This window comes from Channa argus, chromosome 10 (genome assembly GCF_033026475.1).
Source record: "Channa argus isolate prfri chromosome 10, Channa argus male v1.0, whole genome shotgun sequence".
In the NCBI taxonomy this organism is placed as follows: domain Eukaryota; kingdom Metazoa; phylum Chordata; class Actinopteri; order Anabantiformes; family Channidae; genus Channa; species Channa argus.
Genome location: NC_090206.1, coordinates 23,752,317 through 23,765,255, shown reverse-complemented (window position 1 = coordinate 23,765,255; position 12,939 = coordinate 23,752,317). Strand labels below are relative to the sequence as shown.

The window sequence follows — 12,939 nt, the reverse complement described above, 5'->3', positions numbered from 1 at the left end:
TCTCTGTATGGGCAGCCATGTGGAGTCAACACAGACTCTCCACAGACAGGGGCGACTGTGCCGCAGGAAGGTAGAGCGGTTTTCCACCAATCTCACAATTGTTGGTTCAATCCCCGGCTCCTCCGGTCACATGTCGAAGTGTCCTTGAGCAAGACACTGAACCCCAACTTAGTTGCTCCCGGTGAGTGTTGGCCAGCTGCATAGCAGCTCCCCCATCGGTGTATGAGTGTGTGTGTGATTGTGAGTGTGAATGGGTAAATAAGAAGCAGTGTAAAGCGCTTTGAGTGCCAATAGGTAGAAAAGTGCTATATAAGTGCAGAACATTTACCATTTACCCTCTTGTGTCAAACAAGTAAACTAGATGCTTGTTTCATAACTTCAGCTTTTTTCATAAGGTATGCTGAGTTTATTTCAACATCCTTTATACTGTTCACGTCAAGTCATTCCACATGCTTTTTACATTTATTTTACTTTTTCATGTTTTTCTGTTAAAGAGAACAAAAGAAAGGGTGATTCTTACTCTACATTGTGTACTTAGTTGAGTACTTATGTACCTTAAGTAAATTTAAGAGCATGTATTTAGTGCTTCAACTTGAGTAAAACCTTTGAGATGATCCTTGCAGTACTTTCACTCACCTATTAAGTTTGTGTACTTCTACCACCGGTATCTCTGTGTGTTTATTTGAGTGTAATTAATGTCAGTCAGTTAATACTGGCTACTACATACGTAAGGATTTCCCAACATACCATCATCAGCATCGCTGGCACCAACTGTGACAATAGTGGATCCAGGGGGCACGCTCTCCGAGACTGATGTGCTGTACACAGTATTGTTAAAGACAGGTGCGTTGTCATTCACATCCAGGACGTTGAAATACACCCTGACTGTGCTGAACAGCCCCCCACCATCCTGTGCTTTTGCTGTCAGAATATAGTACTGCTGAGTCTCGTAGTCCAGTGGACGTGTCACATTGAAAACTCCTGTTACAGGGTTCAGGAGGAAGGTCTCATCTTTGTCCTCCTCCAGCGAGTAGGTGACCTCACCATTAACCCCTGAGTCAGAGTCGCTGGCCAGGATTGCAGCCACAATGGAGCCTGTGAGAGTCAGACAGGGTTGTAACACAGAGGCGAGAAGTTAGGTTTTATTGCACTATCCAAAAAAAAAAAAACTTTAATATATCCGCAGGTGGTTGTTAGGGCTGTGTATTAATACCACTGACTCAGTGATGGCTCTGCCAGTTGCTAAAATAATGACTAAAAAATGCCTTTTGGAACCAAATGTCTTCAATTAATTGTTATTTAAACTAATGACTTACGTATGAACATTTATGCCATAACTCAGCCAACAGCCAATGATAAAAAAAAACCTTGTAGGATTGAATATTTAGTACATTGATGTTTTCAATAAACATTCTGTGATTTCTGGTATCCTTATCAAAACGCTTTGTATTGTCGTCCACATTCTTGGAACTTAAGCAGTGTGAGGGGAGAGGGAGCTCTGCCAGACAGTTGTCAGTATTGTTGTAAATCCTGCTGGTTGCTGATAGGTTTCCATATAAATCCAATATCAGTTACTGTCCCTTTGACCTATTAAACTTAATTTCTCCCTTAGGGAAGGTACAGGAGACTTTGGAGAGCTACAGAAGTCATAAAAAACTGTAAAAAAAAAAAAAAAAAAAAGCAAAAGAAAAAGGACTCGTATAAACTACCAAAATAATAATTTGGTGCTCCTAATGACGTTAGCAGAGCTGTGTAAATCCAGCCTAAAGACCTGTGGAGGAGACACAACATTGCCTGTCTGAGACTGTAATCGTCTACTTCTGTCATCTGTCAGCTGGATGCTTGATGAGGTGACACTAAGACCTTACCAGGTGCCGTGTCTTCAGGGATATCAAAGGAATAGGTTGAACGGGAGAACTTGGGCGTGTGGTCATTGACATCCTGGACAGTAATGTTCAGCCTCATGTCAGATGACTGTTTTCCATCGTCTGCTCGCACCAGAAGGGAATATTTTGAACGACGTTCCCGGTCTAGTTTCTTGGTGGCAATCAGATCACCAGATTCAGGGTCAATTCGAAAGCTGTCATCTGCCCCGCTGATGATAGTGTACGTCACAAGTGCATTAGGACCCTGGGGTGAAGACAGAAAAGGAAATATTTTACAGTAATGTCATTCTTATTTTATTTTTATTGTATTTTATTCTATCTCTGTGTACGTACTTCATATTTGGTGTGTGTCACAACTCTGCATTTTAACTTTATATTTTAGATTGTGTATGTTTATGCACATGACACCGAAAGACGAAAGATGAAAGTTCTCAGGGCCAAAAGAAGAAGAACAGACCACAAATTCAACAGAATTTGGCATCTAACGTGGATGTGGAAAAATAAAACAGAGATTAAAAAAAGAATTATTGAAATAAAAATACACTATTACACTATACTATTTCTTAAGCAAAGTGAAAAACAACACAATATTTCCTTGTTTTAATAATATAAAACTTTTAGGACTCAAATGGTGACAAATATTAGAAAATAAGACCAGTTTGACATTTCTACTTCCTTTAAGCTCATAATTCCGTTTATTTTCCGTTACATATTCTAAAAGAAAATGTATCATTCAGAAGGCTTCTCAAAAAGAGGACTGGCCACACTGCGAGAAAAAGGGACAAGAGACAGACAAGCTGAATGGCAATGTCCTACTGAGCCTCACTCTTCTTTGAACTTTTCTGAGGCTATAGTTTTCCTCTATAAATGCAATTAATAGATCCCCTGTTACCTTAGACAAGTACAAGCGCCATGACACATGCAATAGCTATAGCACGAGGTTCTGCAATAGGAGAGGAGGACTGAATGTGATATGACAACTGAATAAGGCCGATGACAGAGCTTGACATTTATATTTGTGCTGGAGACAATAGGAGATCAGACAACTGTCCCACTCTGTGACTTCTGCCAAAAAGAAAGAGCAACATCAAACAGCTACTGCTATTCATTGAGATGAAACGAGGGATCTGGTTACGGCTGGTTAAGAGCTAAGCTTGGGGAGACTCTTTCAGCTACGCCTAATGCCGGTGTGATGCTTTTTGGTCGTGCCAGGACAATAGAAAAGCTTATAAAGCGAAGTGCTGCATTAAGCTGCTGCTGCACAGTGTTTCTCATATGACAAACTAGGTTTTAAATAAACTGCCCACATGCAAACTGAATGGGAAACATTAGCTATGCATTGTGAATCCACGTTACCTACCCCTCACCTATTCTGTAGCATCTCGGATTGTGTTTGCTACGTATGTGTATGTTACACATTCAATCCCTTCTGGACAAGTTTTTCCCTTAATTTCTTTGGTGCAAGACCAGTGATGTTTTTAGGACATTGACAAAAATGTAAGCTTCTCTCAGCTCCGTGTTATTGTGCAGCTCTTGCTGTTTAGCATCTTTGCACCTTTTGACATTTCATGACATTTTAGGCTTCTGTTGCTGCATAGTTTTGCATTTCAAGCATTCACGTGCAATGTGAAAAGGCTTGCCGCTCATCTCAAAGTAATCAGATTACTTTTTTGTTCCAGACAAAGTTTTGTTGGGGGCGCAGGAAGGTAGAGCGGTGGTCCACCAATCTGACAGTTGTTGGTTCAATCCCCGGCTCAAGTGTCCTTGAGCAAGACACTGAACCCCATCTTAGTTGCTCCCGGTGAGCGTTGGCCAGCTGCATAGCAGCTCCACCATCGGTGTGTGATTGTGAGCGCGAATAGGTGAATAAGAAGCAGCGTAAAGCACTTTCAGTGCCAATAGTGGTCTGCACTTATTTCCTGCCCCAATGCTGTGATTGCCGTTATTTTCAGACAGCTGTTTTCAGCGAAAAAGGTTTTGATAAGCAACTGTGTGGTACATGTCCAGCATCAAGCTGTTCACAGATGAAGCTTACAACTAGCTGGAGGAATTAGCATTTAGCACATCAAATTGTTCACTCGGGAGTCGGTGGAGACCAAAACATTCACCGTGCAGCCAGAGACATGACTCCAAATCAATGCTCCCAACAACACAATGCTATAAACAACACATTTTGCTGATAAAAAGTAAGTGGTATAAGGTAAAAAAATTTAGTGTACAAAAAAATAGATGTTGCAGTGTTTGCTCATTACAATGTTGCTACTGAAAAAGAAAGAAAAAAAATAAAGGAATTTAGATCCCTTCTATATTTTCACGTCTTCGTGTAACAGGCAGTCTAAACAAGACAACACACGAAGTCAATGTTGTAAGGCCCAGTTCATGACTTGTTCTTATCTCTTTCTTGTGGTCTGTTTTTACGAGGAATAAAACCTGTATCTTCTTGACCTTCTCTTCTCATTGCATTACCAGAGACCAGGCCTGAGATCCAGACCCAGAAAAAAAAAAAAAAAAAAAAGGAGAGAAATGGGGAGGACACAGTAAGACTCTTCCATTCTAAGGACCCTGCTGTCATCAATCAGTGGTTTCAGTTCTGGGAATCCCATCAGCCAGCTGGGCTCCAGTCCGGAACCAAACACCCGTGGTTTCCCAATTAACTTTCTGATAGGATTCAAAGGCAGAACAAGGAAGGTGCAAGTGACTGAGCAGGGGGTCCATCTAGGCCACAGTTCAAAACACACATATCTATACACATTATGGAAATCGGTAATCATTAAAAATAGAGTCAGTCATTTTTTTCATATCTGGCTAGGTCCATTTCTCACTGAATTAAAGTAATTAGGGTCTTAGACACACACCAACACTAGTCGCCCTTTTGACCTTCACTCAAAGCGTTTGACTTCTTTATAGCCCTTCAAAGATACAGTGGGTTGTTGGGGGCAGACAAAAGAGCACTGACCAATTATATAGCAGCACTCCAGGGAGCAAAGGGTACAAGACAGGAGCAGTAGAAAACTCATTTAGCAGATGAGTGGTTTTTGGGAGCATGCAGTTCCGAGAAGTGTGAGGTGCAAAACAGACCGTGTCGGTGGGAATAGTGAGCTTCCTGTTTGCGACAGCTCTAAGCAAGCAGTCCAGTCATAACACACACTCCTGAAAACAAGCAACATGTTGATTTAAGATAAAGCCTTTGAAAGTTAAAGGTGGCCTCAACAGCTGCACTGCTGATTTGTAAATCTGCTTCACAACTGCAAGCCCTGGATGGAAACATACTTACAACTGGATCATGGCGTTCAAAGAGCTCCTAAACCAACGACTGCTGCACCTTCATAAAGAAAGGTTGTTACCTGTGACATACTTCCCACATGAGGGTAGCATTCTAAACACTCAATCACTCAGTCAATCCAAAAGTGCGAAAGGCAGCATATTTCTCTCAATGAGGTGAGACACATTTTCAGAGACCTAGGCTGCATTAGAGAGAGAGAGAGAGAAAAAAAAAAAAAAGCTCAGTTTTATATTGATTTTCTTTCAACCTTCATGCAACCCCGTTCTTCTGAGCTTGGAAATGGGCGTAGCGAAAAACGGATGCATAGAAACAGCTTTTTAATACCCTCACACATGAATCCCACATGTAGCACTGTTAAACTGGATGGGATCATTATGATGTCTGAATTCAGCCAGTCAGCTGGCCAACAGCTTGCACTCTTGGCTACTCTGCACTGGCTCACACATGTGGCTTTCTCAACAGGGCCTCAATGCGTTCCGTACGCTTAGTGTCAGCGCAACTTAAGTTTCCTGCGTAAGGATGTGGGCAAAGGCTTGGCCGGCCTTGTATCTGGCTCCAAGTGAGCGCTGGAATGAAGTACAGGCTCCTATTTAGCAACCAATTCATGGCAGCGCTGGAGGTTAGAATAAACATCTCAAGAATCTTTAATTCCTAAAAAGGCTCCTCTACATTCTCTTTCAACGTTTCTGTGTTTTCGTTGTCTTCTGAATTCCTGACAAAAAGCAAAATATGGCGTCGCATAAAATGAATGACTATTTTTCTACAAATGACTAAACGCAGTACATTTTGGTTTATGGACCACAACACAATCTGGCAGTACCCATGACTTTACATATGAGGAAAAAATTTTGCAACTGCACAGTTTGATTTTAATACCATATGCTAAACCTTTCCAGATCAAAGCTGTGACTACTTTGGAGCTGAAAAGTAATCAAATAATGTCCCGAAAATGCTCCAACTGTGTAAATACTATTCGGATTGAGGAATACTATAGTCAGAAGTGGGACTCTGTATGACTTTTCTCACATTCAGAGAAAAGGGAAGGGGGTGCAGCAACAGCTGTGCAATAAAAAACGTGTTGCCTCATAAGTTAACATTAACCTCAAGTCCACAGTTCTTCTTTCTAATCTCTCTCTCTCCTCTATGGCCTGACTTTTTCCATTCTGTTCATCTGTGTCCTTTGGCTTGGGTGAGAGACCGCAGACCTTGGAGATGCCGGCAGTGCCTGTGATTCGCTTATTGCAGGATTTAATGTCCATATCCTGCCCATAGCAGCTAAAGACGGAGCCTTTAACTAACTGAGAGTGATGCCGGTGAAGTAATGTGAACTATACAGGGACCACAAAACTATCGGAGCGGTGGGCCGAACAATCACCCGCTGGCTGCTCTTGTTCAAGCTCTGTAACACCGGTGGCCAGTCATTAAAATCCTGACGGCTGTGGCCTCAGAACGCGTTTGCGTGTGCTGTGCATTGATTTGTAGCATATTTTCAATCACTCCAGGGATTTCCAACCTGAAAGCAGTGGAGTGGAAAACGGGCACAGAAAATGACAAAAACACTGTTAGACAAACAAAAAACCCGGGGAGCCATTACCTCGTCTGCATCCGTGGCTGTTATCTGCATTATCTTGAAGCCATCCCCAATGTTCTCCTCAATGGACACATCAAGAATATCATTAGGGAAAACTGGCGGGTTGTCATTGACGTCCTGGAGTGTGATCTCCACCTGCAGGGGGGAAAAAGAAACACCACAATTTCCATTAAAGCGGCGCCAAACCCGCCCTGCTACAGCTGTTAGGATTGGTGCAAAGAAAAAAAAAATGGAGGGTCCATTTCCCTGAATTTCACGTGATGAAAAGCTGCAGAAGATGGGGAAAGTTATCATTCACTGAGTCCAGAGAGGTTTGGAAAAACTGGGAAAGATGAACTGTTGTACGTGCGCTTGAAAGCTCAAAAACCGAGGAGGCTGAATTCCTGTTTTAACTAAGAGATCGTAGATCTATTTGTGGAGCTTGCCGGCCCTACAAGGCCAAAATACAGCATCGGTGTACGACATTAGATACAGTACAATTATGTAAAAAGCAGCAAATATAACGGATAAGAACTACCAAAAAAAAAATACCCCAACCATGTAGTGACTGTGCGTCAGCTAGCTCAGCTAATGTTAGCGCTTCAAACGGCTGAAGCTAATTTTGATTAAACAATCTTGGCGCTACAACATCTTAGAGTTTGTGAAATGACGACAGCTGATGCTAATCGTCATCACGACTAGCTTAGCTTAGCAGGGTGTGAGTAACAGTGAAGTAATGAGTGAAATGGACGTCATTTTAAGGGGTTAAGTTACTTTTTAATCACATTTTAAAATATATACCGATTTGAAAATGAGCGTTAATCCATTGAATTAGCGTTTTAGTTTTAAGGGACAATAATATTAAAGTATTAAATTTTACTGTAAAAGTATACCGTAGAATTGTTCAATTCTCAGAGAAAGCAACTTGATAAAAGTGATTTCACTAGTAAAAGTGCAACCGGACAGCGTTAGCTAAAGCTTATTTTCTAATAACTAATTTGGTAATGGGGGTGATTCATATCACATGAATAATAATACTCAAGAAACAATAGAGAACAGTAAAAGTAACAAACGAGTCGCTGGCATCATTTCATTTAAAGCAGTTCTTTGTATCACACATTTAAACACGTGCAATTAAACTGCACTTAATTGTTCCATGGGCAAAAAGCTGACGATGAAACAAGAATTACCTGTGGAAGCAGAAGCACTAACATTTCTTGAGAGCCCCCCTGTGGCTCTTCACTAGACCTCATAGACCCTACGGTCACCGGAGCTGATGGAAATTGTACAATACACTCTTTTCCTCACACACTCCCAGTGAGTGTAACAGTAAAACAAACTAACTGTAGCTCAGGGATTTTCACTTTCATGTCTTAAAACCAAAATAAACCCACATTACTGTTCGCCACAGACCCCCCATGCAGATAAACTCTGTCCCATATAGTGCTCTGATAAGTGAAATTCAATACAGATGCAGCAGTGGTGTGATTCCCACCATACTTGGAAGACCCTCTTTCAACGCCATTGTTTACATGCTAAATGGCAAAAAGGATATGGACTCCCTCTATTTAATGAGATTTTTTTTTTAAGGGAGACGTTAATGCTACATCATATGATATTTCAGACATTGGATACCCAAAGAGAGAAGAAGCCAGCTGAACGTAAAGGCATCACTTAGAGTCCTTATGAACAAAGTCGGGTCCCTAAAAGCTGCTTTCGAAAACGTAGTTTCTGGAGAAGCCTGACCTCAACATCGTCCGACGCCTTTCAGATAAACTGGTGATCACCCAGCATAAGCGGACCAACCTCACGCCTTCAGAATAGCGGACATTTAAAAAAAAAAAAAAAAAAATCAAACAACAACTACAACTCAGACGAAAAAATATGATAAATAAAAATAATTGTGGCTCCAATGGGGGAACTAAACAAACAACTATTGCAGTTGCATAAGGTCAACTTTGCGAATATGTCTGTGGGAAAAAAAAACCCTGGTGACAGTGAGAGTGAGACATTTACCGTTTCGGGTGTTGTGTTTCTAGTGTGGCGATATTACATTTCACTCGTATCCCACAACTTAAACTGCGATCTCCTCGGCGTTATCCGCTAACCTAAATATGCATTTCAAAGCCAGTAAACACGCCTCGCTTTTGAATCATAACAGACATTTTGCTGCACATTCTTTGTTTATTGCTTCTATAAATATGGAAAAGCTATGTTTAAATTCTCCAGTGATAGGATCTCTATTAATGTTGACAGTGATTATGGTAATTCTTGTGCTAGGCAACACAAGATGTCCCCTCGTCTCTTTCACAACCCTCTGAAACACATACAGATGAAGCTATATATGTGTTAGTGAGAAAAGGGAAATACGTTTAAAAAAAAAAAAAGAGTTGTCAAAAATCTACAATGGGTTGAGCTTTTTTTTAAAAGAGCAAACAATGGACCTCAAGGTCGTACAAACACAAAGTGTGTGTGGGGGGGGGGGGGGGGGGGGGGGGGGGGGGTCAGATGGCAGTCTATTCATACCTGGCTACTGACAGGAAAAGCAGACTTTACCAGTCACAATGCAGTGCAACCAACAGTAGCAGGAAACTCTTTGTAACAGCGGCCACAGGCTCCTTTTTGGGAAGAAATAACAATTTTGGTTCATTAAAGATGACCCAGAACCCAAAGCTTCAGGGAGACATGGCTGAAATGGTGTCACTGAATCGAATACGCTTCTTCCTGTTTACTACTTTAACAACAAGTGCAGCAGTGCAAGTGTGGCTAAGTCACAATTACAGCAAATCTCACCCCTGAACACTTATTTATTTGATCTCCTTGTGCCCGAATGAGGATGGTGTCCACCTATTAACAACGCTCTCAGTTGGTGTCTGCATGAGTGGAGATAATTACAGAAGAACAAGACAGATTATGTCCCGGGCACCAGCGATGCAGAAGTCGCATAAACAAGCCGCGGTGGCACCGGCTCTCGACTCAACGTGTGCCTGAGCCGCGGGGACCGGGGCAAAGTCAACAAACAATGAATATTTATCTGCCTTCCTGTGTGTCCCCTTGATGTGTAAATAATGCAAGGCCCACTTCTGAGGAGCGAGCTAATTAGAGTAGAAGTGCAGTTTTGAGAAATAATTGCGCCTCCCGCTTTCAGTTTGCATTACTGAAGTTCCCCTGGGACCAGAATATATCAAAGAGCTTTGGTGAAAAATTCAGTGGAGGAGAAGGGAAGCAAGGTCAAAAAAACGGGGGTAGGGGGGTCTGCGAGAAGCCGAGTTGGGCAGGAGGAGAGATTTTCGTTCCCCTGTACCTTATCTGCAGCCGAGTCCGGCGCCCTGGCCAAGGCAGGTGAAACACATTAGTTTACAAGGTGAAATATTGTGTTTCACGAACTACTGTTTCAAGTTGCAGGTGCTGCTAACTGGCTGCCAGGGTTTTATTATTTATGGGTAGGTATGAATGATTCACGCATCACGTGGTTCCTGAGCACTGGCGATTATGAGACCTTAAGGTAATGCCAGGTATTAGTCCGAGAAGTTGAGACCAGAGCTCAACAGTGATAAATTCATTCCAAGACCGTATAGTGTCTGAGCTCAACTTATGTCCTCCACTCTTCTTTCTCACTTATAATATAAGTTCAAGGCCTAGTGCCACACAAAATATATTTTCATTAACCTGTGGTAGCATGTAGCCCTGAAGACACAGGTACATTTGAGTTGAGTTTGAAGATAAGGAACCGAAGTCCGCAGTGGCTCCAATATACAGTAGATAAGGAACCGAAGTCCGCAGTGGCTCCAATATACAGTAACACTGGTGAATGACATTTAATTTGTGCAGCATTCATATTAATTTATATATCTCATCAACCTTATTGCAACGGTTGTTTGTCCTTATAAAATTGCTGATCAGCGGTCGGTGGCACATGATATCAAAACTGGGCAAAAGGGCGGGTGATCATTGGTAATCTGGGTGACCTGACTACATTTTGCTGCACCATTCACCAGCAGTCCCCACTCTTTGCTGAAACGTGAAAGTAGCACCAGATTTCATATGTTTTCCACTCAAAACGTCTCACGCTTATGACTCTGCCAAGTCGTCTGCAGACAGTCGGGGAGAAAAGTCGCTGCACGAGCAAGAGATCTATTATTTGAGCACAATTCCATGTAGGCTGCACACATATTTTGTCAGTTACTGACTCAGTTGTTTCTAATAACCGGTGCAGGGTCTGTTTGATTAGTTAAATGATGGTTTGCCTAACAGATGAGTAATACAGTTCATGCTACAGTTTGTGCTCCACCGAGCACCGTGAACCTCTAAGAGCAAAGGGAAAATTCACATCATTACCACAAACATATCTCCCAAAAAGACCTTGCTATAAACCTCTTAGCGCAACTGATGCAACAGTTGGGCTGTAAATGTTGAGCTCATCTGATCGTAAAAACTGGAGCAGGGTGCGCCTCCTGCAGGAAATAATCATTTCAAAATGATTAAAAGTCTCATTAGATGTTGTTGACGAGTTGGGGTCAAGGGTTAGGGGAAGCACCGACTTCCAGCCCTCGTTATACTTGGCCTGTGTGAGGAAACAGTTCGACTTTGCATCACCCATTTTTCATGGATGTGCACATGAAGCTGGATCTAATGTGTCATAAGCTGGGATCACAGAGAAATTCCAAATATAACACTTCGTCATCGAGCCAGAATCGTGCTTAAAAGAGAACTTTGTCAGGTTCTTGGCTCAGTACAAACAGTTAAAGGGCACAAAGGAATTTTTGCAACGCCATTAAAGAGAGTCAACATTTCAAACATGCTGATCATGGAAATGTGCAAATAAATAATCAAAACTAATCCAAAGGAAGTTATAATGTATCATTTGTGTGACTGTTGCCTAAGGTTAAATTAGTCTCAACGCCTCAGCTGGGCCTCAAAGTGACGATAGCGCTTTCAGACTGAGAGTAAGCTCCACCAGCAGAGTATTCCAACAGAAGCAGAAAAGTATGAAGGATCCAATTGCTGCGTTTCCCAAAAGGAGCCGGACAGTCATCAGTGGGACTTCTTATTTTCAGACAGAGTCACGTCCCTTCCGACCACTGCTTCTGAAATGTTCAAAGAACCGCACCCATGCAGGTCAGCAAGGATCTCCTCATTTATTCCCACAAGTGCTTGAAAGCATCACACTTTCAGGGGTTTCTACTGTAACACCCTGCATACTCGAAAATCGGACTTTTCCCAAAAGTTCCTGCATTTATGAGCCACTTATATGTTAAGAAGAACCCGTCACCCTCCCAGCTTTGAAAATGGATTTCCAACTTTTTCAAAAAAGCCCAGACATGTGTCTGTGTTTGAAAACCAACTAGGGCCATTCATGCACATTTGATGAATTCTTTGCTAAGTAGGAGAAAGAGCGAAGTGCTACTACGACGACAGCAGGCTACATTTAACATATTGCATTCACGCTGGATAAAAACTGGACCATAATTACGTCACTTCATCCTCACTTCCCTGTCTCTCTGCGTTTAAACATCACTGTCATTTGGAGAGATTTATTGAGCTCCACAACTCTGTTGGGAAACTGGTCAATGTGCCATCGTGACTCTGTCTTTTAAAAAACACAACTAATGAATTCGGACGAGGTCAAACTGCTTTCTTCCGTGTAGGCTCTTTAACACGTGTACAATCACAACTGGCTCGATCTGTCAAACAAATGCCTTCAGAGTAATTCATCTTCCAACCACAGCGATCAGGGTCGGCAAAGTGCATGCGCGCTCCAGAAACAGGAATTTGAGTTGTGCTGGAGATGGGAGCGTGCCCAGAGGAAAAGCAGACAAAGCTGGACACCAGCCAAACCTCAACACACAGTGCAAGAGAGAAGTCAGAATAGGATCATATCCCCCCCCCCCCCCCCCCCCCCTCAAGTTTCACCAAAAACTCCTGCAGTTCTACAGAAAGGGGGGAAAAAAAGGAGCAAGAGTGAGTAAGAGACAAAAGCAAAATAAAACAGGGGAGCCTGCGAACGATCATAAAGCACCTTGGCCTTATGTAACCAAACAAGGCTAGTGAGAGGAGAGACAATGTCAGACAAGTGGTTTTAATAAAGAGGATCACTGTCCTCTCAGTGGACCACTTCACCAACTGTTAAAAGATTGTTTGTCTACAGCAGGCCCCTTCAAGCCCCCTGCAAACCCTTGCCAAGCGAGGTTCCCTCTGAG

The 12,939-nt window shown here is 42.3% G+C and overlaps 1 protein-coding gene across 2 annotated transcripts in view; it reads right to left on the bottom strand.

The window, feature by feature from the left end:
* Positions 1–12,939, bottom strand: part of fat4 (FAT atypical cadherin 4) — a 96,840-nt gene that overhangs the window by 39,596 nt on the left and 44,305 nt on the right. For both annotated transcript variants that reach the window (XM_067518221.1, XM_067518222.1), the window contains exons 2-4: positions 6,764–6,895; positions 1,869–2,130; positions 748–1,095 (exon numbers count right to left, since the gene is read on the bottom strand). In XM_067518221.1, coding sequence (XP_067374322.1) covers positions 748–1,095; positions 1,869–2,130; positions 6,764–6,895 — 742 coding nt within the window. The remainder of the gene's footprint in view (positions 1–747; positions 1,096–1,868; positions 2,131–6,763; positions 6,896–12,939) is intronic.